The following is a 27,576-nucleotide window of genomic DNA, read 5'->3' on the forward strand; positions in this document are numbered from 1 at the left end:
TTGTGTCATATATATATGGTTATTTGTATGTATGTATGTACCAAGAGTTCCTGTAAAACCACAACAAATTCCTTAAGAATTTAAGCACACTTAAGTGGTGAATAAAGCTCATTCTGATTCTGATTCTAATAAGAAAGCACCCCTACAACAACTTCTGAAAGTGAACGGTAGTGTTTTACTCAAGCATTACATAAAAATGTCATTTTAACATTAGTGTAATCATTTTAACAAGAGTTTAGGAACTGAATAATAACAAGGAAAAATAAAACACTGCATAGTATTTACTCTTTGAATTCAATATTTACTGATTCTTATTTAAGCTACAAATGTTATTTAGGTAAGAGCAGTGAGTGATTTTCTCTTTGTCTTTTGTTCATGGCCCCAAATATTGCAAGCTGTAGCGATATGCATATTGCGATATGTACATTTGCGATATTACGATAATTTCGATATATTGCACAGCCCTAACCGTAACGTTATGAAGCGACTACTTTTTGTACGCAAAGAAAACAAAAATAACTATTTAACAATTCTGTGTCTCTCTGCATCACTGTATAGCGCTATTTTGGAGAATATCCGCTGAACGCAAGCAGTGTACGCTCTTCTGTGTCAGAAGTGTTTTTCAGTTTGGTTTGAATATCGTTACATCCCTAATATGTATGTATGCTTGTACCAAGAGCACCTAAAAAACGCAACAAATTCCTTGTGTGTTTGCACACACATGGCGAATAAAGCTAATTCTGATTCTGTTTCTGAGGCAAATTTACCATCAGTCAGTGCGGCGACACATTCCCGGTTTTTAAGAAATAGCTTGCCCCCGCTAAAATGTAAATTTTACCATCTTTTACTCATTCTCGTGTTGTTGTGGAGCCCATATTATTTTATTTTTGTTTGTGAACACAAACATTAATGTTTGATAAGCTCCTGCACAGTGATTTTAAAATCCAAGTTCTATCTTGCGCTATATTTAAAGTCGTCTAAATCGTCATCCAATAGTTTTGTGTGATGAACAGAGAAAATGAAATCCATCTGTTACTCACACTTATGTCGTTCCAAATGGCACAATTATTTCGATGTTTTTCATCTACATAGTAATCAGTGTCACTAACCTGTCATACAAAAAAATAGTACATTTCTCTGTGAAAGAGCACGTCAGAAAAAAAAACCCATTATGTCACTAAAAGATAATAGCCTTTTGTTAATTTTCAACTGCAGTAAAAGTTGTTTGATGCCAGTCAATTATTTATTTATTTTTTTATTATTTAAAAGGCCATTCACATTTTACACTCATTCCATCAGGGGAAAAAAAAACACCTCATACCAGTGGTGGTTACGCTGGTTTTTAAAACATTTTAAAACGGTTGTTTTGTTGCTAATAACCTTTTGCAGCATGGGTCACCACTAAGACAAGGTGGTCTACTAGTTCTATCCAGCCTGCTAACCAAACTGACCTCAGCCCCACCAGCTAGAAATCCATCTGGACCAGCCTACTGACTGTCAAAGAGCAGTGAGTGATTTTCTCTTTGTCTTTTGTTCATGGCCCCAAATATTGCAAGCTGTAGCGATATGCATATTGCGTTATGTACATTTGCGATATTTCGATAATTTCGACATATTGCACAGCCCTAATATTTATCTATTTCAGTTCACGTGATTTTGGAAGAAGTTGATGAGAACTGAAAATGAGAATATTGATCATATTTAGATCTCTGACAAATCTGAGCATGGTTTGAGATATTGTTGAGATCTTCTGAAACTCTAGAAGTCTGTATTTGCTCTCCATTTAGTCTCACTGTTGCCAAAGAAAAACTGATAAATAGTTAAATAGATCTCATTTGTGAGCTTTCTTTCATAAAGTGGTTTGTTACCGAAGTTGATGAGAACTGAAAATGAGAATATTGAGTGTTCATATTTAGATCTCTGACAAATCTGAGCACGGTTTGAGATATTGTTGAGATCTTCTGAAACTCTAGAAGTCTGTATTTGCTCTCCATTTAGTCTCACTGTTGCCAAAGAAAAACTGATAAATAGTTAAATAGATCTCATTTGTGAGCTTTCTTTCATAAAGTGGTTTGTTACCTTTGCTCTGGTATGTCAGTTGGAGGGTCAAACTGGTTGTATCCGTAATACTGTTGAACAAAATAATCAAATGTTAAAATTGTCACAAATGTGGAAAAGCACTTAGTAAGACTTTCTCTGAGCCAATCTACAAGGCTTGACCAATCCAGGTTGTTTTTACCATCTGATAGTTTCCTTCACCAAAATCCAGCTGTGTATCCGTATCATCATAGTCAGGGAATGTCTCATTCTGAACGACCACAGGCTTCACGTGATCAGCGAATGAAGCCGCACGCAGGAAATTTGGAGGCTCCTACAACATTCATATGCATATATTCATCTGTTCAGCATTTTACGCCATCTGTCAATATTGTTTATTTCATACCATTTTGTAAAAACGTTTTCAGTAAACACGACTTGAAATTCAAAATGTAAAGATCTTACATCGGGAAGATCAGGAATCTGAATGATAGATTTGAAAAACTCCATCCCTCTCGCTCTCTCAAAAAACTGCGTCAAACTGTGGAGGACAAAGACAGACCAAAAACTACTCAAAGCAGCAGTAATTTCATGAACTTCACTTTTACATTTTGTGAATTTAATTGAATAAAAGCACCTGCCAAATTAGTATATGTAAAAGCACTGTAAATAAATGCTGTTCTTTTGAACTTCCTATTCATCAAAGAATCCTAAAAAAAATGTATCACAGTTTTCATGAAAATATGAAGCAGCACAACTCTTTTCAACATTGATAATAATAAGAAATGTTTCTTGAGCAGCAAATCGGCATATTAGAATGATTTCTGAAGGATCATGTGACACTGAAGATGCTGAAAATTCAGTTTTGCATCACAGAAATAAATCACAATAAAGTGCACTCAAACAGAAAACAGTGCTTTTAAATTGTAATAATATTTCACAATATTTATATTTTTACTGTATTTTTAATTAAATAAATGCAGACTAGGGGAGCCTTGGGGAGACTTCTTTCAAAAACAAACAAAAAAAATCTTACCGACCACAAATTATTCTGAATTATAATGTACATTACATCAGTAATGTCTGATATTATTATTGTTATTTTTTTTTTTTTATAAATCAGTGTCGTTATGATTAGGCTGATATTGGAAGCTGATCATATCAGGGGGTTTTTTTTTTACTAGAAACATTTAAAGTACTAACATTTGACCATCTTTTCATCTGTATATTATAATGTTTTGATACCTGAATTCACTTGTAAATTTCTAGATTGGCATGAAGAATGTTTATTTCAATAAATATATATGAATAAATATATATTAGTCAGTGGCAATAACAAAAACTATTTTCTGCTTTTGCTATTGGACAAAATTTCTATGTCGGTGCATTCTTACATAATACTGCAGTCCACCGTTACCTGTTGAACTGCTCGCGGAATCGTTCCCTGTGTCCTAACAGAGCGTCCAGCGGTATTCCTGTGACACAGATGCACAGCGCCGGTAAACTCAATGAAAATGATGCATATAAATGAAGAGAGCAGCATGTAAACAACAAGACTCACGGCTGTGTAGCTTGAACAAGAGCTTGACCAGGAAATGGTAGAGCGGACTGCAGTCCTGGATGATGAGAACCAGCGGTGCCAGACGGCACTGACCCACAGGAGTGGTAGAGCTGGTGGAGCTGGACTCCATCTGCCGGAAAACTGCATTTAAAAAGTACAAAATATTTTTTATACACACACTGCCGTCTCTTCTGCTCACCAAGGCTGCATTTATTTGATCAAAAATGCAGTAATTTCAAATAACTGTTTTCTATGTGAATATATTTTAAAATGTAATTTATTCCTGTAATGCATAGCTGAATTTTCAGCATCATTACTCCAGTCTTCAGTGTCACATTATACTTATTATTTATTTATATTTTGTGCAATCCGTGATACATTTTTTCAGAATTCTTTGACGTGTAGAAAGAAAACAGCACTTGAAATGGAACTCTTTTGTAACTTTATAAATGTCTTTACTGTCACTTTTGATCAAATTAATGTGTAAGTAATGAATCAGAAAGCATTAAAAAAGCATTTTTGGGGTAAAACATTATGTTTACCTGTTTCTTGCAGCTTTAGAGCTGCTTCCATGTACTCCAGAACCTCACCTGTCATGTCAAACCTGTAAATACAATAATCATGAGTAATTAATTTACATCAACAGATTATTCAAGCTCACTGAAATCATTAGCGATGTACTTACACTTTGTTAATATCAATGGCGATGGCTTTATCAAGAACCTGTTCAGGAGCTTCAAGGTTTGGTGGGATTTCCAGATGCTGTGGTGGAAACAAGATAGATAGATAGATAGATAGATAGATAGATATTTCTTAACTCATATGTCAATGAAGGAAACATTAAACTTACCTTTAAATGGAAATCGATTTTAACACACAGCAGCTTGGCATACAGTGCAACAATATGTCCATATCTATCATGTAGATTCCCCTAAAACACAGCAAACACATACAAAATTTAAGCTGAAAGTTTCAGATGAAAGATGATGTAAATGACTTGCTCAACAGAAAAACATCCAGATCATTTTGAACTCACCCATAATGTTCCCATCTGTCTAATGTTTGCGGTGTGACCTCTGCTGTCTCGTAAAGTCTACAAGAAAGACATCAATTTATATTTGTAGGGTAGTTTTAGACAAATAAAGTCAAATGAAAGTCATTTTCATCTCATGATACTGTGGTAGATGAGACTGACGTTAGGATGGCCGTCTCGAAGCAGTTTGTGCACCACGTGGCAGAACTTCCAGCTGAGGATGGCGTTACTGGACAGCGGCAGACTCACGGCATGAGACCAGAACGTGACGGCACCGCCTTCCTTATGTGTGCCTAAAATTATATCTGTGCAAAAGTTAAGGACAATGTACAACTCCAGATGATATTTAGCAAAGATGATTCATAACATTTGCTAAATAGCAAATTTCAAATGCCTGAATTTTTATTGTATCTTAAAATGCAACTAGATTATCACCCAGCTCTTTATATAAAGTTGGAAATATATAACTAAATTCAACTTTATCCATATACATAGAGTACACTCACATAAAGCTATATACAGAATATAGCAAATCTCAATTGCTTGAGTGTTTACATTGCAGTAACATGTAAACTATATTATCACCCAGCTGTGATTCTGCTAAATGCAACTAATAAGGCATGAAGATATTACGATATTATAAACATTAACATCATCATTTTTCGTGAAGCTGCTTTGAAACAGTTTATTGTGAAAAGCATTACACAACTAAATTTGACCGATTGACTGATAAAGTACATGCTGCGACTGTAAAACCTGGGCATCTGTGCGTAAGCTCACTACAACACACAGTGAACATGATTATAAACATAAGAAATGCTGTATTAAACCAATACTAAAGGATACTGCGTCCATATTTCTCTTTGATAGGGGCCTCCACATTGGTCATGGATTTGGTGATGCTTTGAAGCTGTAAAGCAGATGAAATGGAGATTTGACATAACATCATTAATTAAACACAATACATGATGCACACCTGTAATGTAAATGAATATGATGGTTTAAAATATTAAATAATACACATCACAATGAAGTGAAGCACAAATTAATAACCAATAAATAATTGCAGCCAGGATGATCATCTGAGTCTGATTTTACATGTGTTTACATAGCAGTTCAGTTTTTGGTAATATAATAATACAATACCATATCCATACCATGGTATTTACATGGTACTTTAATAATATCATGATGTATATCCATATTACTATGGTAAAAGACATTGGACTACAATGTTATACTTCCATACAAAACATTTTTGGACATGTATGGCACATATCCAAAAAAGATTATAGTGACTATCAAACACGTTATTACTGTGGTACATAACATACCCAGCATGATCACATTTCAAAAATCATGGCATTATAATGGCGCATGTCCAAAAAACAAGGAATGTACATTAAAACAATGTTTTTAAAACATAATGGCGATTGTTTTTCGGCGACACGTATATGCAATTAACATACATTTCGCGGGGATTCCAAGCGATAAAATGTGAGGATTTAAAAGTGGAAAACTATTTTAAATAGTTTCAAAGATAAGGTAATATGACAAAAACACCTGATGATAGTCTATTTATCAGGTGTTTTTGTCATATCACCACCTTATCATTGAAATTAAAAGGAAAACACCAAAGATTTTAGATTTTTCTATGAAGTATATATATAAACGACCACTAAAAATCAAATACTCGTTGAATGCAGTAAATATGTGCGCGGGCGTCATTCTCACCTGAAGTTTGACGAATTGCTCCTTTTCTGCAGCTAAAGCTTTTTCAGATTTATCCGTTTTCTCGTTTTTCTTCGATTCGGTTTTCTTTGAGGCCATGTTTAACTCCTTCCTCAGATGAAACCAGATGTGTACAAATGATCGAGTCCCGACACACACACACACTCTCTACCTGTCACGTCAACGAGTCACACACAGGTGAGTTTCCTCACACGCGCTCTATGTACGGCGTTTACTCAATCTGAAATTGTATTTCAGTCAAAAAAATTATAACTTCCCCAAAAAACGAAAAACAGTAAAAACATTAAATATTCCAACTACTTAAACCATGAACTACTTGTTTATATATATATATATATATATACAAATACAAATAAACACTAAAATGAAAGTCACTCAAAATCACCATTTAAAAGAAAAAAGTTAATGACAGCATGTAAAGACCTTTATTGTTCTTTTAGATGTCCTTAGATTAGGCAAATATCAGTGGCTTTTGAAAAGGCCTCCTTGTCCTTACTGTGAGAACAAGACTGCATTTCAGGTGTAAAACAATGATCAGGACAAGAGCCACATCACAGTTCGTTATCTTTGAAACCAAACAGGTTCGATGACCGTGAAACTGGAATGACAAAAAAACAACCAGCACCATTGTGTCATCTTGTATGACAGGTTTAACACTTGAAGAAAGTAGTTTATAAATAACGACAGTCTTAACATTGTTCAGAGGTAGTGCTTCTGTAGCATCATTAATGCTTATTTTTATACACATATCATAAAAAGATTTTGATAAAAATGTAAAACTATAGCATCTGTAAAAACTACTTGTTAGCTTCACAAAACTCCTCTTTGGTTGCAAAGAACTGATTTATTTTCAGAAGCTGTAGAGAAGATGGAGGTAAACGGGGATTCGCTGCTTCTCGTGGCTTTATGGACCACATTACTTGCTTCCTTGATGCAAACGTGGGCTGCTTTCGATCTGGGAGTCACTTTCCTTTAGGACAATAAGGAGAAAATGGCATTTAGCTGCAGTTTCATCTTGAAGCATACTATGCATTAAACTGTTATTTAAATTAGTTTTGTGATGTAATAGGTACCCCGTGTGTTTGTCTGCCCTCCTGGCTATGGGTGGAGGTTTGGGAGTGGCTGCCGTTGCCATGGTTACTTTGGAGGTGACAAATGGCATCGCAGTTCATTGGGCTCTGAGGTTTCGTTGGGCTGACAGATTTCTTGGTAGAACTTTCCAAACTTGCCACCATTTCCTGAGACTCAGCCAGCAGACGCTGTAACCGTGTTGTGGACGAGCTGTAGCCCTCCTGCATGGTATGAAAATACACAAGAAGCTAATACTAGTGTATTGTACAAAATAAGTATTTAATCATCATCATCATCATCATAATTATTAAAAATGCTATTTTTATTATTATTTAAATTATAAAAATTACAGAAAAAAATACAGGAAAAAAATATATAGAGCAGGGTTATCAAAAAAAATTCTAATTTCGAATATTCGTCGAATTTAAAATAAAAATCCACATTCGAATGCAAAAATGTTGCATTCGAATTTTAGGTGTGCGTTAAGGAGGCAGCCTTATCAGTGGTGCACGAGATGCGATGACGACGTAAGTGTCATTGCATTTTAATGTTTTTGTTAGTCTATACAGTTGAACCCACTGGATGCGGTGCTGCTACGTTGTTAATGACAAATATTGCAGGAAAAGAGAACGTCAATGCGGAGAAGATGTTGTTTACGTCAAAACTGAAATCAAGCCGTTCACACAGAATGCATATTTCGTGCATTTTCTAGAGGGACATCTATCACCGTTGCACTCGCATCTCGCACAAAAGAGCGGGGGGGGGTTCCCATTCCACTGCATGTCATGTTTTTAAATGAAAAATGTATTCTGTGTGATTGGCTTTCGGCCCTTTGTATTAAACTATGCATACATACATGATGTTGTTTTGTTTATAGTTGTTTAAGCAACTTAATTATAATTGGTTTATAAACATTATTTTAAACATTATGTACTTTTTTTCACAGATAGTCACTATCTTATGCTTTGAATAAACATGCATTAGTAATATTTTGTTCGATGCGCCCTCTTGTGGCCTCAGGAGAGAAGCCAAAAGCTTTTCTTCACCCTAACTGAAATTATGCATTTTAAATTAAAATATAATTTGAATTTTGATAATATTTAAGTACAAAATTCGAATTTAGTTGTTCAGCCATTTTTACAGCCCTAGTATAGAGAGAGAGAGAGTTGTATTTTTGCATTGTATTGTTGAGCTACCTCATTGCCATGGCAAGCTACATCATTGGCACAGAGTTCAATGCTTAGCATAGAATCGGGTAAACAGACAGAGCTCCGCCTACTTCTGTGACAGGGGGAGGGGCAATCCAGATGAAGAAGGCTCAGATCTGCTGTGCTAGTTAATGAAGAGAAAGTCACTGTTATGATCAGGCCAACAAAATCAACAATGGTTTTATGCCTGCTTGATCTTAAAACATACCTACATAAAATCTTATTATGGTAGGACATAGTAAAACTTAGCACTACTTTAATAAGCCACCAAAAAAAAGGAAATATTATATTTAAAATTGGTATGTGCTTTTAGCATCGCCAAGGTGTGCGTCTGATTCCCAGGGAATGCATGAACTGATAAAATACAATTGAATGCAATGTAAGTTGCTTTGGATAAAAGCATTTGCCACATGCATAAATGTAAATGCTTTTAACTGAATGGGGGGGGGGGGGGGGAAACAAGCAACTTTGCTCTCGGATTCATTGGAGTTTTTGTATAAACCTATGATTACGACCTAACTTGCCAGATGTTTTAATAAGGCTAGAGAAGCCTACCAAGAGAATCTTGGACTGATATCCACATCAACAACACAAACAGGAGTTCCTGTCTCTGAATCATAGTCAATGACAGCCATTAAATCCACATCAGCTCTAGTGTCACAGTGCACTGCCTGACAGTGTGGATCTTCTGATGGGCTGTCAGCATTATCACAGCAGAGAGACTGGGATGACAGCTCAACACAGTTGTTCGCTCTTTCCTTCATTTCCATCTTGGGTGATTCTTGCTCATTGATGCCACACTGGCTAGTTGCACAGCTGTTCTTAATGTTGGCGCCACAGCAACTTTCCACTACAGCTGAAAGCTCTGTGAATTCATGGTTTGTGGTGCTCAAAGCTGCGCCAAAGTCATGCTCAAAGTCAGTCTGCGTTTCCATTTCAACACAAGGACGCTGCATTAAAATCGATGGGGCATTTCCGCTTGTGCTGTGGCACAGGGTGGACATTAGCCCTGTTTCTAGTTCTGTCCTTTCCTGATGATCACTGTTTTCTAGCACATGACTGTCTCCTAAACCAGAATCAGCCCTACGAACACAACAACACTCATAACTCAAGACGCCTAGACCAGGGTTAATAAATGTAAAAAGTTGGAAATATTGCTTTGGCAAATAACTGAAAGAAGTTACTAAATAAGAACTAAAATTACTGAATGGAAATACAAATACAAACTAAAAATTAAATAAAACCAAAACCAAAATAAATGAAACCTATACAAGTAATATTAAAATAACAAAATATTACAAATAAAACCTAATTCAAAATAAAACTAACTGGATATGAATAAAAACTGAACTAAAACTAAAACATTATATTCAACCTACATAGTAATATTAATATTTTACAATATTCCAAAAAACACTAAATAAATTATTAAAAATAAACTAAAATTAAGATGAAAACTAAACATATAAAACATAAAAAGTAATTTAAAATAGAATTACTAACCGGAAATGAATAAAAACTAAAACTTAAATAAAAATATATTAGACTTAAATATTCATATTTAAAAAAAGATAATAACAACAGAAGTGCTGTAACAAAATTTCTCTATATAACAATTGACTACAAATTAAACTAAAATGAAACTTAAAATATAAAAATAAAAGATAATTCAATATATTAAAAATGTATAATAGTAAAAACAAACAAACAAAAATACTAAAACACTGGTATGGACAGATGTAAAGCCAGTGGCTGAAATAAGCAATTTAATTTGATAAAACATGTTGCATGTTGTAGATGCCCACCTCTCATGTGACCTTTGACCCTCATGATGTCGGAGTGTCTCTCTGGCGCTCTCCAAGTTCAACTTCAGCAGCTGGAGGTCATTCTGTTGGCTTTCACACACCTGTCACAAACATATGCAATAATTATAACCCTATCAATCATTTATTATGTGTTGACTTGGTGTGAGGAAAATCCTAACCAATCAGAACATTTCTGATGCTTTAAGTACAGAAATATGGATCAGGATTATAGAGAAATATAAAAAAGGCCCATTATAAAAAGGCAAAAAGATTTAAGAAGGGTAATCATCGCTAACTAAAGCCATAAAATACATTTTTGTTACTTTGAACTTTAACTGAAATCAAATAAAATATACAGAAAAAAAACACCTTAAACCTATTTTAAGTGACAAGGCAAGTTTCTCATTTTCTTCAAGTACTAAAATAACTAAAACTAAAATAAAAATTAAAAATAAATAAATAAAAAACAAAAATACACAATAAAATTACAAAAAAAAATTAACTGAAAACTGTAAATATAAAAACTATAATAGCATCTCGATACTAAAGTAACACTGGGTTATAACCTGTTCTTTTAAGATTACTGGTGCTGTTTTAGAAGAGATCACGACCATGTTTAAAACACTAAGGCCCGGTTTCACAAAGAGGGCTTAGCTTAAGCTAGGACTAGACCTTAGTTAAATTAAGATATTTAAGCAACTTTTACAAAAATGCCTTAGAAGAAAACATTACAGGTGTGCATCTTGACACAGTATCTTTCCCTTGTCTGTGAAACCGGGGGTAAGTCATGAAAAAGGAATGCAGGAAGTCTTACAAGCATGCTGAAAAACTGGAAAAACTACTCTGGAACAAATGGAAATGACAGAGATTTCTAAAAATGAACGCTGGCTGGCATTGGATGATGTAAAGGGAGGAAGTTTTGAAAGACAGTACCTGCCGCAGACAGAGCAGCTCAGATTCCACTCGAGCTTGTTTTGATCGGGAGAGTTCAAGTAATTCATCCCTCCAGCTTTTATCTTCATCTGGGCAACAAACAACAACCTCCATTAATTTAAAACAGTAAGCATAAGCGATCATGAAAAGACTGTAAAATATGTTTCTGCATCTGCACCAATCAGTGTTTAGGCATCGCTGCTGTTTATAATCAGTTTTTAACAGCTCTGTTCTGAAACCAGTGAGGGTGAAATCATGAAATCTTGCTTTCAAAGATTTCAACCATTACATTTTTAAAAAGACTTGCAACAAATTTAATTTTTAGGCAATAAGCATTAATAACAGGATCTAAAGTGTTTGTCAATTTTTTTTAAAACTTATACTGACACACACTTAAAAGTCTCACTACAGCAACAGCCTGCTAGCTAATTTTCAGATTTTTATTTATTTATTTATTCATTTATTTTTTTATTAACAGTCATGCAGTTACTTGAAAATAACAGAGGTTCCCCAAACTAGAGAATACGGCGTGGACTTCATGAGTTGATGAAAAGCTAATAATTAAATAAATCATAAAAACGTAAAATTTTAATAATTTTAAAATAAAAATCATAGAAATAAAAAAAAAGTTAAAATATTACATGTTTAAAATATATTTAAAAAGATCAGATATCGCATTTATTTACCTGCATGTCATGTGACTATTAAACAACATCAAAGAACCGTAAACGTGAATTTGTTCTTCAAGGGGTCATATGATGCTGCTAAAAAGAACATTATTTGGTGCATTTGGTTTGAAATGTTTATGCGGTTTAAGGTTAAAAAAAAACATTATTTTCCACATACTGTACATTATTGTTTGCCTAGAGTGAGCAGAGGCGGGCGGGCTTGCGGCAACCACGTGGCGACTCCGGGCTGGACTCCGCTTTGTCCACGGTGAAAGCCGATCCGGCGATCCACAGCGCAAAGTTGATTAACTTTTATAAAGAATATCTCTTTGGATTTGAGACTTTAGTCTTTGCAACTTTACAGATCTTCTTTATGCACCAAGAGCTTATAACACTCCAAAGAGAAAGGAAAACTTGAAATCGCATCATATGACCCCTTTAAATTATTTAAAAACAAACGGAGTACTTAAGTAAATATTTTAGGTCAACTGATTTGAAAAGTTGACACAAAGTGTGTGAGTCCAATATAGTGAGACGTTAACATTTTTCTATCAACCAAATAGTCAAATAAAAATAAATACAATACATATAAACAAATACTGAGTGAATGTGTGTGTGATTAATTACATAATTCTGGGTGCTGAAAAAAAAATATGTATATTTAATCATGTCAAATCACAATGCATTCTGGGACCACCTGATTAGTGAAGAATACATGATGCAATGTTTCTATAGATGTTTCGGTGTCTGAAGCACATCTATGATGCTGTCTAGGTAGAAAGGTTTGTAGGGTTGGAAACAGAGCCTATATTATACTATGAAACATGCAGTAGTGGCATACTCATCATCTGAAGTTCAACAGAAGTGATGTCTTTCTTCAACAGCTGGTTTTCCTGCTTTAAGCAGATGAGCTCTTCTCTCTGGCTGTTGTTCTCGATGGTTTTCTCCTGAAGCTCGGCTGCAAACAAATGAAACACGTACTGACAACATCCTGATGAATCCAGCATGAATTAATTCACATGAATACGATTTAGAATGTACTTTTTTAACAGTCGTGAAGAAATTTTCAAAGTAGCTACTATACAGTATTAAATTTCAGACACGGTGAGAGATTGTGAAAAAACACCGTCTACCTTTCAGTTGTGCGTTTTTGTGTCTGCTCTCTCTTAAACGGTGTTTGTGTTCCTCCATTTCTCGCAGCGTTTTGCTCTCACGTGTCCGCAGCTCTTCGAGCGATTTCTCTAGTTCGCAAAGACGACCAGACAGCTCTAAAATGTGATTGGTGGCCTCAATCATATCTTTATCCTGGTGAAAAAAATCAAGTGCTTGCATTATGTGTCTGTTTATCAGGATATAAGATAATGTATGTGTGCATGAGTGTTTGAGTCTCTCCGACCTTCAGTTTAAGCATGGAGCTGAGCTCCTCCTCGCGCACCTGCAGCTGCCCCACCTGTGATGATAGCCTCATGACCGTGGAGTTCAGACTCTGGTTCCGCTCCTATGAATACACAAAGTATTATAAACTATAAGAACAAGTAGGGATGTAACGATATTATCAATATCGAAATATTGCGATAGCAAAACTGTCTCAATATTATTGTGGTCACATGATGATATGAAACGATAGGTTATCTGGGAAAGTGTAGTTTTTAAATATATATTTAAACTTCTTATTCTAACATAAAAGGTCTTTGTTGTGTTTTGGGCCATTATGCTTTGGCACAGTACTGTATCTGTCAAACGAACTCAAACCGAGAGCACAATATGGCTTAATCCCTTCATCAAGTGTTTTTGCTGCACGTTTCAAAGTGATCAGCTCATGATCCGGTGTTTTCCGCGCCTCAGAAAGGCTCTGTTCACAGTGAATGCAGTGAACCCGTTTATTGCATGTGCTGTGAGTTTAGCACGCATTTAGGAACGCAACGGCCACTAGTTATGCTTTATTTTGGTGGCAGATGATTACAGCATTTTACTAGATTTGTAGTGAGACACGTTTTTGTTTTTGTAAGCCTGTTTTCACTGAAGCTGGAGTTTTCCTTCAAAATAAACGCTCTACTGCAGTTTCTGTCAAAATAAAAGCTTACAAGTGCAGTATGAATTGCTGACAGCTAGCGGTTTAAATGCAGTCCAAATTCAAAATATCTCTTTAAAGTGTAGAAATTAGGAAAGAAGTATTGTAATTTCCCTACTGTAGTTTAAAGCAAAAATAATATACCTATGAAATATTTTCATTTATTTTACAGTGCAATTGTTTTACAATATATGGCTATTACTGTCATTGTTGTTGTTATTATTATTCTATTCTAATTTGTTTGGCTTCCTAAAACACCAGTGTGAATGTAATTTAGACTGAGACAGTATATCATAAATAAAAAGAGGTTTGAGTCCCCTTTAAAGTTAAGGTACAAGTCAATTCACTGACTTTTTTCTGACTTAAGATTTCTTAGTTAAGAACATGGGTTGCAGCTCTTAATTTTGAACTCTCAAAGTGCATTAGATAGAATAATTTAACTTTAAAATGTACTAAATTAATTTTTTTTTCCAATTCTTCATTTGTCTTTTTTTTGTTTTTAATATCGCCATAAATATCGTATCGTGGACTTCATGCTTCATATTATCGTATCGTGAGATTTTGATATCGTTACATCCCTAATAACAAGTTATGGAGTGTTTTACCATAAGATAAAGAGAGTGGAAAGAAACGATGTAGGAAGATGGAGGAATGGGAACAGAAAATGGAACATGCTGGGGCAAAAGTTCAGACCTAAAACAGCTTTGACTTCACCTCCAAGTCCTGCTCGTGTCTGGTGGTGTTCATCTGTGTGCAGCTCAGCTCGTGTAGCTGCTGTTGGGAGCTGTTGAGCTCTCTGTATAAGTCTTTCTCACTCATTTCTGCCACCTTCGTCCGCTTACTGAGTGCTCTGATCACCTCGTTACGCTTCTCCAGCTCATCTAAGAAAACATGAGCAGTCAAATACATTACCATTCAGGTTTGGGATCAGTAAAACTTTAATCAGCAGGTATACATAATTGACTGTAACATAGAAAATATAGCTAAAAACTTTCACAAAAATATGAAGCTGTACAACTGTTTGCAACATTGATAATAATCAGAAATGTTTCTTGAGCAGCAAATCAGCATATTAGACTGATTTCTGGAGAATCATGTGACACTGAAGACTGGAGTAATGATGCTGAAAATTCAGCTTTGCATCACAGGAATAAATTGCATTTTACGATATATTCAAATAGAAAATAGTTATTTGAAATTATAATAATATTTTACAATATGTACTGTATTTTTGATCAAATAAATGCGGCCTTGGTGAGCAGAAGAGACTGTAGCTCTAATTACTTTTAGATTCACGGAAAACTGAATTTCCAGCAACTTTGAATCAGAAGAGTTCACGGCTCAAAATGTTCCAGTTCATTTCTTTAAACGTATTTATTTATTGAAACAAAGGTGCAAAAGTAGAGCCATGTTTTGAAACTTCAACAGTACATAACAGTGCTTACATTTAAGGGGGAATATAGAATTCTTAAAAGTATAGTAGCAAAAACAACCTAATTCTACAGGACAGAAAAAGAGTGGAAATGGTAGTTTTAAACTAAATTATAGTGTTTTGGTGCAGGATTATTAGTGAACTTGCAGTGCAACTGGAGCAGCGCTATTAGTATTTTCATTATACTATTCTATTCTATTATACTATTACTACACTATTGAATTAGCTTTTATTTATATATTTTCATTTTAGTTAAGCATATTAAGTTTAAATTTAAGTAATTTTGTTAAATGTTTTTGACATTTACAATTTAAATTTAATTTAAGTTTTAGATTTAATTCCAGTTAGTAATGGTAGTGCTTCAACTTAAACTTCTTTTAGTTAGTTTTTCCTGATAAGGTCAGCTTTATTTTAATTAACAAAAATGCTTTTAATAGTGTCAGTCTGATTTTAGTTAACCCTGCTCTGGAGTCACTCTCACCCTCCAGTCGGGCACATCTCTGTTCCAGGATCAGCACTCTCTGACGGTCCTGCTCCCAGGAGAGCAGCTGCTTGTGATGGGCTGCTGCCATAGTGTTGAGCTCCTGGTCACGGTCCTTCAGTTCTGCTATGAGAAGCTGCAGCTCCAGACGCTGCCTCTGAATAGTGGAGACCTCCAATCCATTAACTGGGATCTAGTAACATTCCAAAAACAGGCCAATACTTAGTTAACAAAAACACAAAGTCATCCAAGAGTTACCATGGCATTCACAGTTTTAAAGGAATAGCTAAACCAAAAATCAAAATTAGCTGAAAATGGATTCCAAACACTTAGTTTTTTTGCTTCACAAGATGTTAATTGATGCACTGGAGTGGTGTGGGTTACTTGTTTACTTGACTCTCATTCTGACGGCACCCATTCACCGCATAGCATCCATTGGTAATGCTAAATTTCTCCAAACCTGTTACCATGAAGAAACAAACTCACCTACATCTTGAACGGCCTGAGAGTACATTTTCAGCAGATTTTCATTTTTAACTATTCCTTCAAAATACAATTTTATTCTGGAAAACTGGGAACTATAACGCAAAAAGCAGCAAAACAGATTTTGGAAATCAGTTCAAGCCACTTCAAACGTGTTACCTGGAAATCCTGTGTTAATGAGAAAGAGGACATTGGTTTTGAGAGGTCGTGTAGACTCAGTCTTGCAGGCCTTGTTCTGTTTTCATCTCTGAGTTTGGTGGAGGAAACATCTGGCGCCTCATTAGCAGCAAAAAGATTCTGAAGGATTGAGTATCATTAACTCAGAATCAAATCTTTTATTCACCAATAAGTGTTAAGTTCAATTTGAAATATAACTGCTCGACCTAAAAACAAGGTTACAATAAATACAAAGGAACATGAACACATCACAATATAGATACAATCAACAATGTGTCATATATAAACTATGCAAACAGAAATTCAACACAATACACATTCAAAGTGTAATAAGTATTCAATATGTTTAAATAGAACATTTAAGATTTATAATAAAAGTGGAGAGAAAATGATTTTAAAAAGATTAGCTATCAGTAAGAATTCTTGCCACTACTCATCACTAGACATTTTAGGACCATCATAAATTCATCGTAAGAATGAAATAACACAAATGGACTAAAATTGTCTACCAAATAAATACTGTATTATTTTTAGCTTCTTCAAAGTTAGCATGCAGTTTATTCCAGCTCTGTACACTCTCTCAACCAACTTCATGAGTTGCATCCTGAGATGCTTTTAAATAGTATTGAATGAGTCCCTATGTATGATAGACACTTGTTGGTGGCCCTTCACTAGCCATTAATGACCGATACACTACATAAAACAATTTAAAAAAACAACCAACCAACCTTTTTTACAGGAGTACTGTGCCAGGGCTCCACTGGAGATCCTGTAGATGAATTAATTAATTTAAAGAATAATCATCATGTTTTAGACCTGAGGGGTTTCTAATATTCCTTCATGTTTACATGAGGTTTATCACCTTTTGACATCGAAAAACTTCCAAGAGTTTTAGAGTTTCTTCTTTCCTTGAACCCCTCCATCACATCTCGCATTGGACAAACACTGACAGACAAATGTCTGAACTAGCAGACAAGACTTAGTATTACTTCTAACTTCACTTTAATTGAACAAAACAGCAGCGTCAACACCATAGCGAAGCACAATATCAATATCTTGTTATCGGTGCCTGATTATGACACAAAGTTGAGTTTGATTGTTTTTAAAGATGCATTATTTAAGTGTAAACAAGACACTCGGGATTAAAAAAACAACAACAATAAATGCAATATTTAACAGCCTAACTCCTAATCCAAATCACTGTTAAATAAAAAAAAAAGTGCAATTAAAAAAATTTAATTCAGATTCACTGTGAAATGTATGTGACAAGAAGCGGGTGATTATTTTCGGAATTCTCAAACGGCATGTTATGATCCGCGCTTAACTGGGCTGTCCAACGAGATGCCTGGTTTAAATATTCGTTCAAAATTCTGTTTATACATATGCTTTTCATTCAATTACATAAAATGTCTTATATAAAAATCGTATTACACATGTTCAAATTATTAATTTAGTTTTACCCGAAAATATTTCATCACGAAGTGCGTACGTAATACGGCAAAGGCGCGAACTACGTTGTTGCTCTGCCTCAGAGAGGCGTTGTCAGGACCCAAAAAGCCAAATCAGACAGTGAAGGTGTGCTGAGTAACAGTGGAACTCTTTCACCCTTTAAGGAACAGCCACACGAGTTAATTTAATAATGCTCAATGTGTTACTCAAAAGCAAGTTGAATTGAGATTATATCGACGGGGTATGTATGAGCTTGAGCGCGTAGCTGCTGTAGGAGAGCTGTGATTAGCAGTGCTGGCTAATGAATGGGTGCTCAATGGAGTGGATGGATGGTCCTTGTGCGGAGGCTCCTAGATTGAAGTCAGTCAGCGACTCTAAAAGAGTTTTAAACTATATTTGAATGCATTTATTAGTGTAATAAGAAGAGCCTTTGATCAGACCCATTGCATTTGATCATAGTGTGTTGGTTAGTCTCTAAAGCACCACTAGGTTTATGTGTTTACATGTACTTAAAAGCATCTTTTGTGATTTTATTAACCAAAATAGTACGTTTTGAGAGTCTAATTAATTTAAAACGATTATTTAATCTTACCCAAGGTTGATAAATCGTGCTGAAGTGACATGTGGAAAGTCTCTCTCATGTCAGAAGGGCCTTTTGCAATTAGACGGATAAATCGTTGGCTATGACATTTAACTTTCAGCCCAACTATTTATGCCTGATGTGTGGTTCGTTATATCTATTATAGATTTTGAGTATAACCATTTTCAGACAGACCACATTTCTGTATGCATTAGGAAGGCACCATATTGGTTTTTGCAAACTAAACACTTTACTCTAGGTTTTTGTGAATATATCTTGCAAATGCACATTTTAGGTTAGAATAGATTTTAAGCATAGCTTCGAATTCAAGTGTTGGTCTCTGTGCATCAGCTGGTTGTGTTATGTTGTCAGTCTAAAATAAGCCTTCTGTATGATTTGTGTAGATTCATGTAATATGGCTACTACTGAGAATGCAGAGTCGGGTTTACCAGAAAATAAAGTGGATCGGGCTGACCCAGATGCAAAATACCCACTAAAAGTGCTCTATTGTGGAGGTGAGAAAATGCAAAAAAAAAAAAATGCATTGCCAGTGCTAACTGTCTGTGATATATTAATTAAATAAAAAAGTAATTACAATTTTATTGACTTAATAATTCTGGTTCGCAGTCATGTAATACTAACATTTCTCTCCTCTTTTACTTACAGTGTGTTCTCTGCCAGTAGAGGTGAGTACATCGCATGTTAAAGGAATGGTTCACCCAAAAATGAAAATTAGCTGAAAATGTACTCACCCTCAGGCCATCCAAGGTGTAGATGAGTTTGTTTGTTCATGGGAACAGATTTGGAGGAATTTAGTATTAGATCACTAGCTCACCAATGGATCCTCTGCAGTGAATGGGTGCCGTCAGAAGGAGAGTCCGACCAGCTGATAAAAAATATCACAATAATACACACCACTCCAGTCCATCAGTTAATGTCTTGTGAAGCGAAAAACTGTCTTTGTTATAAACAGACCCACCATAAAGGCATTTTTTACTTTAAACCATTGCTTCCGGCTAAAATACAAGTCCGTAATTAATAATTGCTTTCTTCATTGGAAAAGTCATCCAGTCTGAATCAGGAGAGAAATATGCACAGATCAAGCAACATCTACAGGCAAAAACAGTTCTAAACATAGTATATCTCAGTGTATTTTGATGCGAGTGCAGTGAATGCACTTTTCCAGTGGAGGAATCGTTATGGACTAAAATTTTGGCCAGAAGCAATGATTTAAATTTAAAACATCTTGATGGATGGATGGAGTGGTGTGGATTATTGTGATGCTTTTATCAGCTGTTTGGACTCTCATTCTGACGGCACCCATTCACTGCAGAGGATCCATTGGTGAGCAAGTGATGTAATGCTACATTTCTCCAAATCAGTTCTGATGAAGAAACAAACTCATCTACATCTTGGATGGCCTGAGGGTGAGCACATTTTCATTTTTGTGTGAACTATTCCTTTAAAAATGATCACATATTCTGTTGGTAGAAAGCAAATGAATAAAATGCTTCTGCTTTGCTCTGCTAGTACTGCGAGTACATGCCTGAGCCGGCCAAATGCAAACAGTGGCTTGAGAAGAACTTTCCTGATGTGTTTGCTAAACTGACTCTTGGTGAGTAGATTTTCTGTCACAGCAACTTTTAAAATGTCACCAAATCATATTAAGTCTTAAAAAGTGCTTTTTCTTACCATTTTAGCTTGCTTACCATTTTATTTATGCCTCCATAGTTTTGACTCTTGCAGGATTGTTTGATCTCTGAGTGTCTTTTTCATATTTGACACTGAGACAAAGAATATTTGGTCGGGACCATTATGACATGCACTGCTGTATCAGTTAGTAGTTTGCTCACTGATGTCACTGCTGTTGTGTAAGTACAGCACCCAAGAAGGAAACAACAGGAGGAGGAGGAGGAGGAGGTGGCGGTGGAGAGGCACCCCCTGTGGGAGAGGAAGAGGAGAAGAAGAAACAGAAGAGAGGTTAAACATTTTTCTTTTATATTTAACTTCTATAAACAAAAATGATTTGGAGTGGTGGAGCAGTGGAAGTGCATAGCGCACATTACACCCCACATCCAACACTTTTTTGAATGTCTTAAAGGGTAAGTTCACAGATTTTCAACCAGCTTTGTATTGTTACAATGTTTCAAGTTACCTGCACCAAGATATCCGTTTATTCATCAGCAAAAGTTCGCCAGATGACATAAAACACATCATACAGTGAACTTTTGACAGTGCCAGGGCTTTTGTGTAAACTACAGATAGTACTTCCACCTTATTTAATCACCGCTCATGTTTAGTCTGATTGAGCCCCCAGTGCATTATGGGTGTTAAAGTTTTCCTACCTTTTTTCACTACATTCTACTGCAATTTTTATTAAAACCCCATCTTGCAAGTGGTAAATTACCATTACCCCTATATCTGTCCAATGAAAACATTTGAAATTAAATTATAGCTAAAGGAGAGTTTATTTTGGCTTTATGTCCCTGGTTATTAATATGAGCTTCAATAACAGGCTACTTTAATTCCTTAAATTTTTAAGATCAATTAAACCTATCAGTGTTATTTTAGTATTATTTATATATTAATATAGTTTTTATTAATATTTTCAATTAGGTATTTGTTATACTTGTATTTTAAGGCCATGAAAATAGCCTTTGATGCTGACATGGCATTAAATAAATATATACTAGACTATTTTCAATTAGCCTTTATTGTTATACTTTCAGTTTTAGTTTGGGCTTCTGTCATTTTATTAGTTTTGGTTGTTTTTTTAATATTTAGTTTTAGTTTTAATTTTAGTATGTCAAATGAAACTTATTTCAGTTAATTGCCAAGGCAACTTTTGAAGTTTTCATATATGTTTAAAGTTTTCATAAAATATTTTATTTAAATTACCGAAAACTATTTGTAACGATGTTTTAGTTGCTACCAACAAACACCACTGACATGTTTAAAATTTGAGTTTGGCTATGAAATTATAATTGAATATTAATTTTGTTTTTCCCCTTTGCAGGTGGAAGAGGTCAAATCAAACAGAAAAAGAAGACCGTACCGCAAAAAGTCACAATAGCAAAAATCCCACGAGCTAAAAAGAAATACGTCACAAGGGTGTGTGGCCTGGCCACTTTTGGTAAGGCTGTGATTGTAGTTAGAAGATTGTCCTAATGTTTGTCATCTGTATTTTCACCCTGTGGTAACTTTGTTGTTGTTTTATGGTCCACATCAGACATTGACCTTAAAGAGGCTCAGAGGTTCTTTGCTCAGAAATTCTCCTGCGGTGCCTCAGTGACAGCAGAAGACGAAATCATCATTCAGGGAGACTTTACAGATGACATCATGGACGTCATCCAGGAAAAGTGGCCTGAGGTAAGCGAACATCCCAGATCCAGCTGCAAAGTCTGACCAGAAGAACCTTTATCAAAGCCGTTTTTGACATGTTCTCTAACCCCACAGGTGGACGACGACAGCATCGACGATCTCGGAGAGGTCAAAAAGTGAAGCCCAATATGCACTTTTACTGAAACGTATGTGACGTGACACAGCAAACCTGGCCAAATGTACACATTGACATAAAGCCCTTTTATATCTATTTTATTTACTGTATAGAATTTCCATGGACTTGGCTTCATCCTTGGGGTTTTTCAGTTCTTGATAGCTGCTTTGTCTCTTGGTTGCCAAAGGTCTGGAATGATGTGACTTAAAGCATTTCTCACATGCAAACAGTAGACTAATAAATTTCGGTCTCATTCGACACACTTCTATTGTGTATTGTTTCTTCTATCACAGCCTCCAATGCAACACTGTGGCCTTTAGTTTGACGATTTACAAATGCATTTCGAAAGGGTAATAACAAAAAAAGAAAATCATTTACTCACCCACATATCGTTCCGTATATATTTATTTCTTCTGAAAACACAAAATCTTTTAATGAATATCCAGTTGGGTAAATTCAATACAATGTCAGTGTGATTTTTTTTTGTCTGACAATTTTGACTTACTTTAAAGTTTCATTATCCGTGCGGCTTGCTGATCATTTTCCAAATGCTCCAGTCAGTTTTGGTGAAAATCAACCTGATATTTACACCATACCACAATAAAATCCCTCTCCTGCGCTTCAGTCCTTACTCCAGTCCAGTAGGTGGTGGAAATGCATCTTTTATGTTTGACATCTGCCATTAAAATGCCAGAAAAAAAAAAATCTACAAATGTATTTCTACAAAAATATATCTATTCAAAAGTTAAAATGCATCCTGAATCAAAGTTCTAACACAAAATCTGCAAATATAGCTCTTCTACTCCTCCAATGCCATGAGCTGAAGGTTGTGTACAGCGGCAGTTCAAAGACCCCTGCTGATTTGATTCATCCCTACACTCCTGCTCGGTCTGACGGACCCTCTGGTGCCAATTTATTCACTATGTTCTCCGTGGGGAGCAAGTCCTTCAGAGCACTGGCCCCTAGATGCTGGAACTCTCCCCCTGCATCCCCACCTTTACAAGTTAACAGAAAGCATCGATATTAAAATGTTCTGATTAAAATTGTTGCCTAATTTTGTTGTACTTGTTTCTTCTGCTTTTTTTCTTGGACCTCGAATATCTCTCATTAACTTTCTGTTCTAGATGTTGTGAAGCTTATTTGGGTTTGTGAAAAGCGTTTTATGTATGTACATTATCATAATTATTCTCGAATATCTCTGTCATTAACTTTCTGTTCTAGATGTTGTGAAGCTTATTTGGGTTTGTGAAAAGCGTTTTATGTATGTACATTATCATAATTATTAATAAATTTAGTACAATCAAACCCGATATGAGAGAACAGTTGGTGCCAGTTGTATAGAAAAAGATTCTGTCGAATGCTTTAACATGCATTTGCTTATTTAAAAAAAAAAATAATAATAATCAAAAGAACTGAACGTATATTTTGCAGGAATAAAAATAAGATTTTTATTTGCACTGACATTTTCATGACAATAATGTCAGTGATGGCCCCAACAAATTTCAGTAGCATAATATAATGTGAACAATTTTTGTCCTCGTTAGTATAAAACAAAAAATATTATTTAAACGAATATAAAAATATTAAAAGAACAAATCAAAAGAACAAAATATTTTGCAGGGAAAAAGGTACATTTGTAAAGAACAATTGTGTAAATCATGATAGCATTGTTCTTAATTTTATATCAGCTTGTTTTATACAATTAAAAAAATGTTTTCAATTGAGCAAAAAAATAAAAATCGTATTAATCATAGAGTATTTTTCTTTTTAATCTAAAAATTAAAATTAAAATATAACCTGAACAGTTCTTTTGTGAGATTCACATTATACCAACAAAACATGCAAAATCATGTTCAACAAAAACAAAAAGTTCTCCGTTAATTGTATTGTTCACTTTTTCATTGTTTGCTTGTATGCCCAAGTGTAAAGTATCCTTCCTGTAATCATTTTAATGGTGCTTTTGGAGAGTCCCAAGTTGCAGAGCGATATGATTATTAAATTCACATGAGACGCAAATGCCTCCCGAGACCATTTACCCATCACACCTGGGTTTATTGTTGTCCATGTGCATGCTTACAGCTACACCGTTTACATGTGAGCAAACATCTTAAGAACAAGTCTCGTGGGAATCATTGGCGTATGAGTCGAAACAGTGAAAAGATCTGAAGTTCTCCGACTTTTGTCTAGTTTCACAGCAGCACCATAATCATGAACAACTCCTCAATGTGCTGCACTTACGAAACGCCAATGCTGGACCAATACCTCCCCCCTGTAATGTTCACAGAGTTCGTATTGGGCCTTATGGGGAACGTTCTTGCCCTTTCAATGTTCTTCTTCCACAGGGACACCTGGAAGCCCAATTCTATTTATCTTGCCCATCTAGCTCTGGCGGACTCATTGGTCCTTTTCTGCCTTCCTTTCAGGGCCGACTACTACCGCCGGGGCAAGGACTGGGTCTACGGAGATGCTTTCTGCCGTATTTTGCTCTTTCTTTTGGCCGCCAACAGAGCCGGCGGTATATTCTTCCTCACCGCTGTCGCTGTGGACCGATACCTGAAGATCGTCCACCCTCTCAACCGCATCAACCGAATGGGTCTGCGTTATGCCCTGTGGGTCTCTGCTGGCCTTTGGGTTCTCATCATAGCCATGACTGTCTACCTCCTAACAGATGAACATTTCTACTATCTAAACAACCACACGCAGTGCGAGAGCTTCAACATCTGCTTTGGGAGTAATTCACGGTTCAACTGGCACAATGTATTCTACGTTCTCCAGTTCTTTGTGCCCACGGCCATTGTCATCTACTGCACAACCTGCATAACGTGGCAGTTGAAGAGTAAGACAGTGGACACCCAGGGCAAAATCAAAAGAGCCGTGCAGTTCATCTTAGCAGTGGCTGCGGTTTTCATTATATGTTTCTTCCCGAGCAACATCTCGCGTATCGCCATGTACGTCCTGAAACTCTGGTATAACGAGTGCCACTATTTCCGTGAGGCAAACGACGCGTTTAAAACCAGTGTCTGCTTTACCTACTTCAACAGCGTGCTCAATCCCATCGTCTATTACTTCTCAAGCCCTGCCTTCAGTGGATCCTTCAGGAGAATCTACATGAGACTTCTGGGAAAGAAAATTGAGGAATAATTATAATTATGTGATAACATTCAGGTAGACACTGGCCCTGTCCCAAATGCTTTCCTAAGCCCTTGCAGGTCCTCAAAGAGTTCATAGTTTGGTAACATCAAGTGTGCTTGGCAAAAGTGCATTAAACGAGACACTGGTGAGCACATTACTGAAGCCTGAACTCACTGAATTAGATACTCTATAATCACAGACTTAACAGACACTCACACACAACAGTGCATTTAAAGGGTGCATTTAAAGTGGGATATTTATTCATTTAAATGTAAATGATATAATATATATCCATGTAACCTTCAAAAACTGTATTGACAAACAATGGTATACATTTCCCATTTAGTGATATTCTGTGCCTTTATTTAAACCGTTGATGAGTTATATTTAAACATATTTTTTGCTGTCTATTTGGAATAGTGATTTGCTACTGCTTATTCAATGCTCCATAAATCTGATTAGTATTTTGTGTATTTGTGTAATTTTGTATTAGTATTTTGTGTATTTTGTCTTTTTGGTGCAGCAAATAAACATTTTTGCAATAATCTCTCTGAGATTATGACTAAATGAAGACATATTCTGCTGCATGGGCAAAATAAATCAATAAAGCATTACTTCAATAGTCCTTTTGGTTTTCCTGTGTGCTTATTTTTATTTTGTGTATTTGTGTAATTTTGTATTAGTATTTTGTCTTTTTGGTGCAGCAAATAAAATTTTTTACAATAATCTCTCTGAGATTATGACTAAATGAAGACATATTCTGCTGCATGGGCAAAATAAATCAATAAAGCATTACTTCAATAGTCCTTTTGGTTTTCCTGTGTGCTTATTTTATTCAATGGACTTCTGTAATGTTTTAAACCTTTGGCATGAATGACATTGCTTTTTGAAGAAGTTTTTTTGCATTTCTGTTATTGTTTAGCTTAATGCTGTTGGTCAGTTTGAGTTACAAACCTCAAATTTCACACACACACACACACACACACACTGCTGTGCATGATGAACAAATCTACTGCTTGCATTTATCATGTTTTCTTTTTTGAATTATAGTAAATAAAGATTCCTCTCATGAACTTCTCAAGCAGTTGAAATCTGGAATGAAATTTAGTGTACATCATCTTTCGACAAATATCTAACAAAACTGTGAAGAAAAAGTTACATAAACATTTGCAGACTAAAAAAAATACTGTGTATTTTGTACAATATTGAAATTTCATAGACCGACTTTACTGAAATTTCCAATACTGTTCTGATCTCATGAAGATCATTAAGGATCAGCCTCCTATGCACACTTAATGTATCTCCACAAGGTTTTTTGCAGTTTAAATATTTGTGTGTCTTACCACTAAAATCCAGAAGAGGGAATGTCACAGATTTTGAGCTTTCAAATCATTACAGTTATGCCATTATCAATAGATGTTATAGATGTAGCAGATAACAGAATAGAGAAAAACTCAGAAGTGAATAAAAGTACACAGAGAAATATAGAGAATCCTGATTTCAAATCTTGATGTAAATGTTTAAACTGTACTTAATTTCCTACATGTTTCTGTTCTTCTGCTCTGAACCTGCAGTGCCGCTTACATTTTTAATATGCATTTTCGATATTGTGCCTATTTTTTTGATCCATTTTGATTCATTGTGTTATGTGTTGCATATGGTGCTTATTAAATATACCACTTTCTTTTCTTTTTAAAAATGCACTTGCAAAAATGCCATTCGAGTTACTTCATTATTTTGTTGTATGGGAAATTAAAAATGTATATGGTCTAAAGAAAATACAAACATATATATTTTCCTTACATATATACGTTCCTTACATGAGAACAGTAGCCTAGCCAGCTGGATACACAGCCAGTGAAGAACAGCTGTAGCACGAGGCTGACATCAGAGGCCACTGCTGCTGCTCACCCTGATGGAAACAAGTGGAAGAGAGAACAGACGCCATCCCCTTACAAAAGGATATGAAAAACATGAACAGATCACAAATGATTATTAAATCCATAAGAGGCACAAATCCCCCTTGAGGCCATTTACTAACCACACCTGGGTCTGTTGTCCATGTGGATCCTTAAAGCTACGCCCTTTGCTTGTGAGCAAACCAGTGATGTTATGAGGATGCCACCTGGGGGTGGCCATTTGGATATGTGGGGTGGACAACAAAAGTCAATATGAAAAGAAATAGAATAAATTTTTGGAGATTTTCC

The 27,576-nt window shown here is 35.4% G+C and overlaps 4 protein-coding genes and 1 long non-coding RNA gene across 8 annotated transcripts in view; 3 read left to right on the forward strand and 2 right to left on the reverse strand.

Annotated features, from left to right (window-relative positions):
* LOC107655462 (huntingtin-interacting protein 1-related protein-like) overlaps positions 1–6,470 on the reverse strand; it is a 23,469-nt gene extending 16,999 nt beyond the window's left edge. Inside the window, exons 1-12 of the mRNA XM_016442981.1 lie at positions 6,366–6,470; positions 5,478–5,541; positions 4,794–4,936; positions 4,635–4,691; positions 4,449–4,529; positions 4,284–4,360; positions 4,141–4,202; positions 3,599–3,739; positions 3,455–3,512; positions 2,503–2,578; positions 2,240–2,371; positions 2,080–2,129 (exon numbers count right to left, since the gene is read on the reverse strand). Coding sequence (XP_016298467.1) covers positions 2,080–2,129; positions 2,240–2,371; positions 2,503–2,578; positions 3,455–3,512; positions 3,599–3,739; positions 4,141–4,202; positions 4,284–4,360; positions 4,449–4,529; positions 4,635–4,691; positions 4,794–4,936; positions 5,478–5,541; positions 6,366–6,461 — 1,037 coding nt within the window. The 5' untranslated portion in view covers positions 6,462–6,470. The remainder of the gene's footprint in view (positions 1–2,079; positions 2,130–2,239; positions 2,372–2,502; positions 2,579–3,454; positions 3,513–3,598; positions 3,740–4,140; positions 4,203–4,283; positions 4,361–4,448; positions 4,530–4,634; positions 4,692–4,793; positions 4,937–5,477; positions 5,542–6,365) is intronic.
* The window catches only part of LOC107655737 (uncharacterized), a 23,116-nt gene extending 12,367 nt beyond the window's left edge, over positions 1–10,749 (forward strand). The window contains exon 3 of the long non-coding RNA XR_001630488.1: positions 10,738–10,749. This is a non-coding gene — a long non-coding RNA (uncharacterized LOC107655737). The remainder of the gene's footprint in view (positions 1–10,737) is intronic.
* LOC107655544 (coiled-coil domain-containing protein 62-like) lies at positions 6,796–17,886 on the reverse strand. Of its 3 annotated transcripts, XM_016443096.1 has the most exons (14): positions 17,575–17,886; positions 17,441–17,481; positions 16,695–16,832; positions 16,053–16,245; positions 14,854–15,020; positions 13,465–13,566; positions 13,202–13,373; positions 12,910–13,026; positions 11,401–11,489; positions 10,468–10,568; positions 9,218–9,745; positions 8,651–8,786; positions 7,457–7,675; positions 6,796–7,353 (listed from the first exon to the last, which is right to left on the reverse strand). In XM_016443096.1, the coding sequence occupies exons 1-14, from the start codon at positions 17,645–17,647 to the stop codon at positions 7,300–7,302; spliced, it is 2,130 nt and encodes a 709-aa protein (XP_016298582.1). In that variant the 5' UTR covers positions 17,648–17,886; the 3' UTR covers positions 6,796–7,299. The 3 variants fall into 3 exon arrangements, with proteins under 3 accessions (XP_016298582.1, XP_016298659.1, XP_016298724.1); XM_016443173.1 differs by lacking the exon at positions 9,218–9,745 and having other exon boundaries at positions 17,575–17,871; XM_016443238.1 differs by lacking the exons at positions 16,053–16,245; positions 16,695–16,832; positions 17,441–17,481; positions 17,575–17,886 and having other exon boundaries at positions 14,833–14,863.
* A 339-nt stretch (positions 17,887–18,225) lies between these two features.
* Positions 18,226–22,580, forward strand: LOC107655963 (density-regulated protein). 2 transcript variants are annotated; one of them, XM_016443703.1, is made up of 8 exons: positions 18,226–18,287; positions 19,146–19,256; positions 19,408–19,427; positions 20,272–20,356; positions 20,623–20,721; positions 21,758–21,874; positions 21,971–22,110; positions 22,198–22,580. In XM_016443703.1, exons 2-8 carry the CDS (start codon positions 19,157–19,159, stop codon positions 22,240–22,242), a joined length of 606 nt encoding a protein of 201 aa, XP_016299189.1. In that variant the 5' UTR covers positions 18,226–18,287; positions 19,146–19,156; the 3' UTR covers positions 22,243–22,580. The 2 variants fall into 2 exon arrangements, with proteins under 2 accessions (XP_016299189.1, XP_016299112.1); XM_016443626.1 differs by having other exon boundaries at positions 18,228–18,402; positions 22,198–22,577.
* A 1,865-nt stretch (positions 22,581–24,445) lies between these two features.
* On the forward strand, positions 24,446–25,378 carry LOC107655874 (hydroxycarboxylic acid receptor 2-like). Its single transcript, XM_016443520.1, has one exon. The coding sequence runs from the start codon at positions 24,446–24,448 to the stop codon at positions 25,376–25,378; it is 933 nt and encodes a 310-aa protein (XP_016299006.1).
* The last annotated feature ends 2,198 nt before the right edge of the window (positions 25,379–27,576 follow it).

The sequence above is a fragment of the Sinocyclocheilus anshuiensis genome, unplaced genomic scaffold, assembly GCF_001515605.1.
Source record: "Sinocyclocheilus anshuiensis isolate Anshui unplaced genomic scaffold, SAMN03320099.WGS_v1.1 scaffold269, whole genome shotgun sequence".
Taxonomy (NCBI): Eukaryota; Metazoa; Chordata; class Actinopteri; order Cypriniformes; family Cyprinidae; genus Sinocyclocheilus; species Sinocyclocheilus anshuiensis.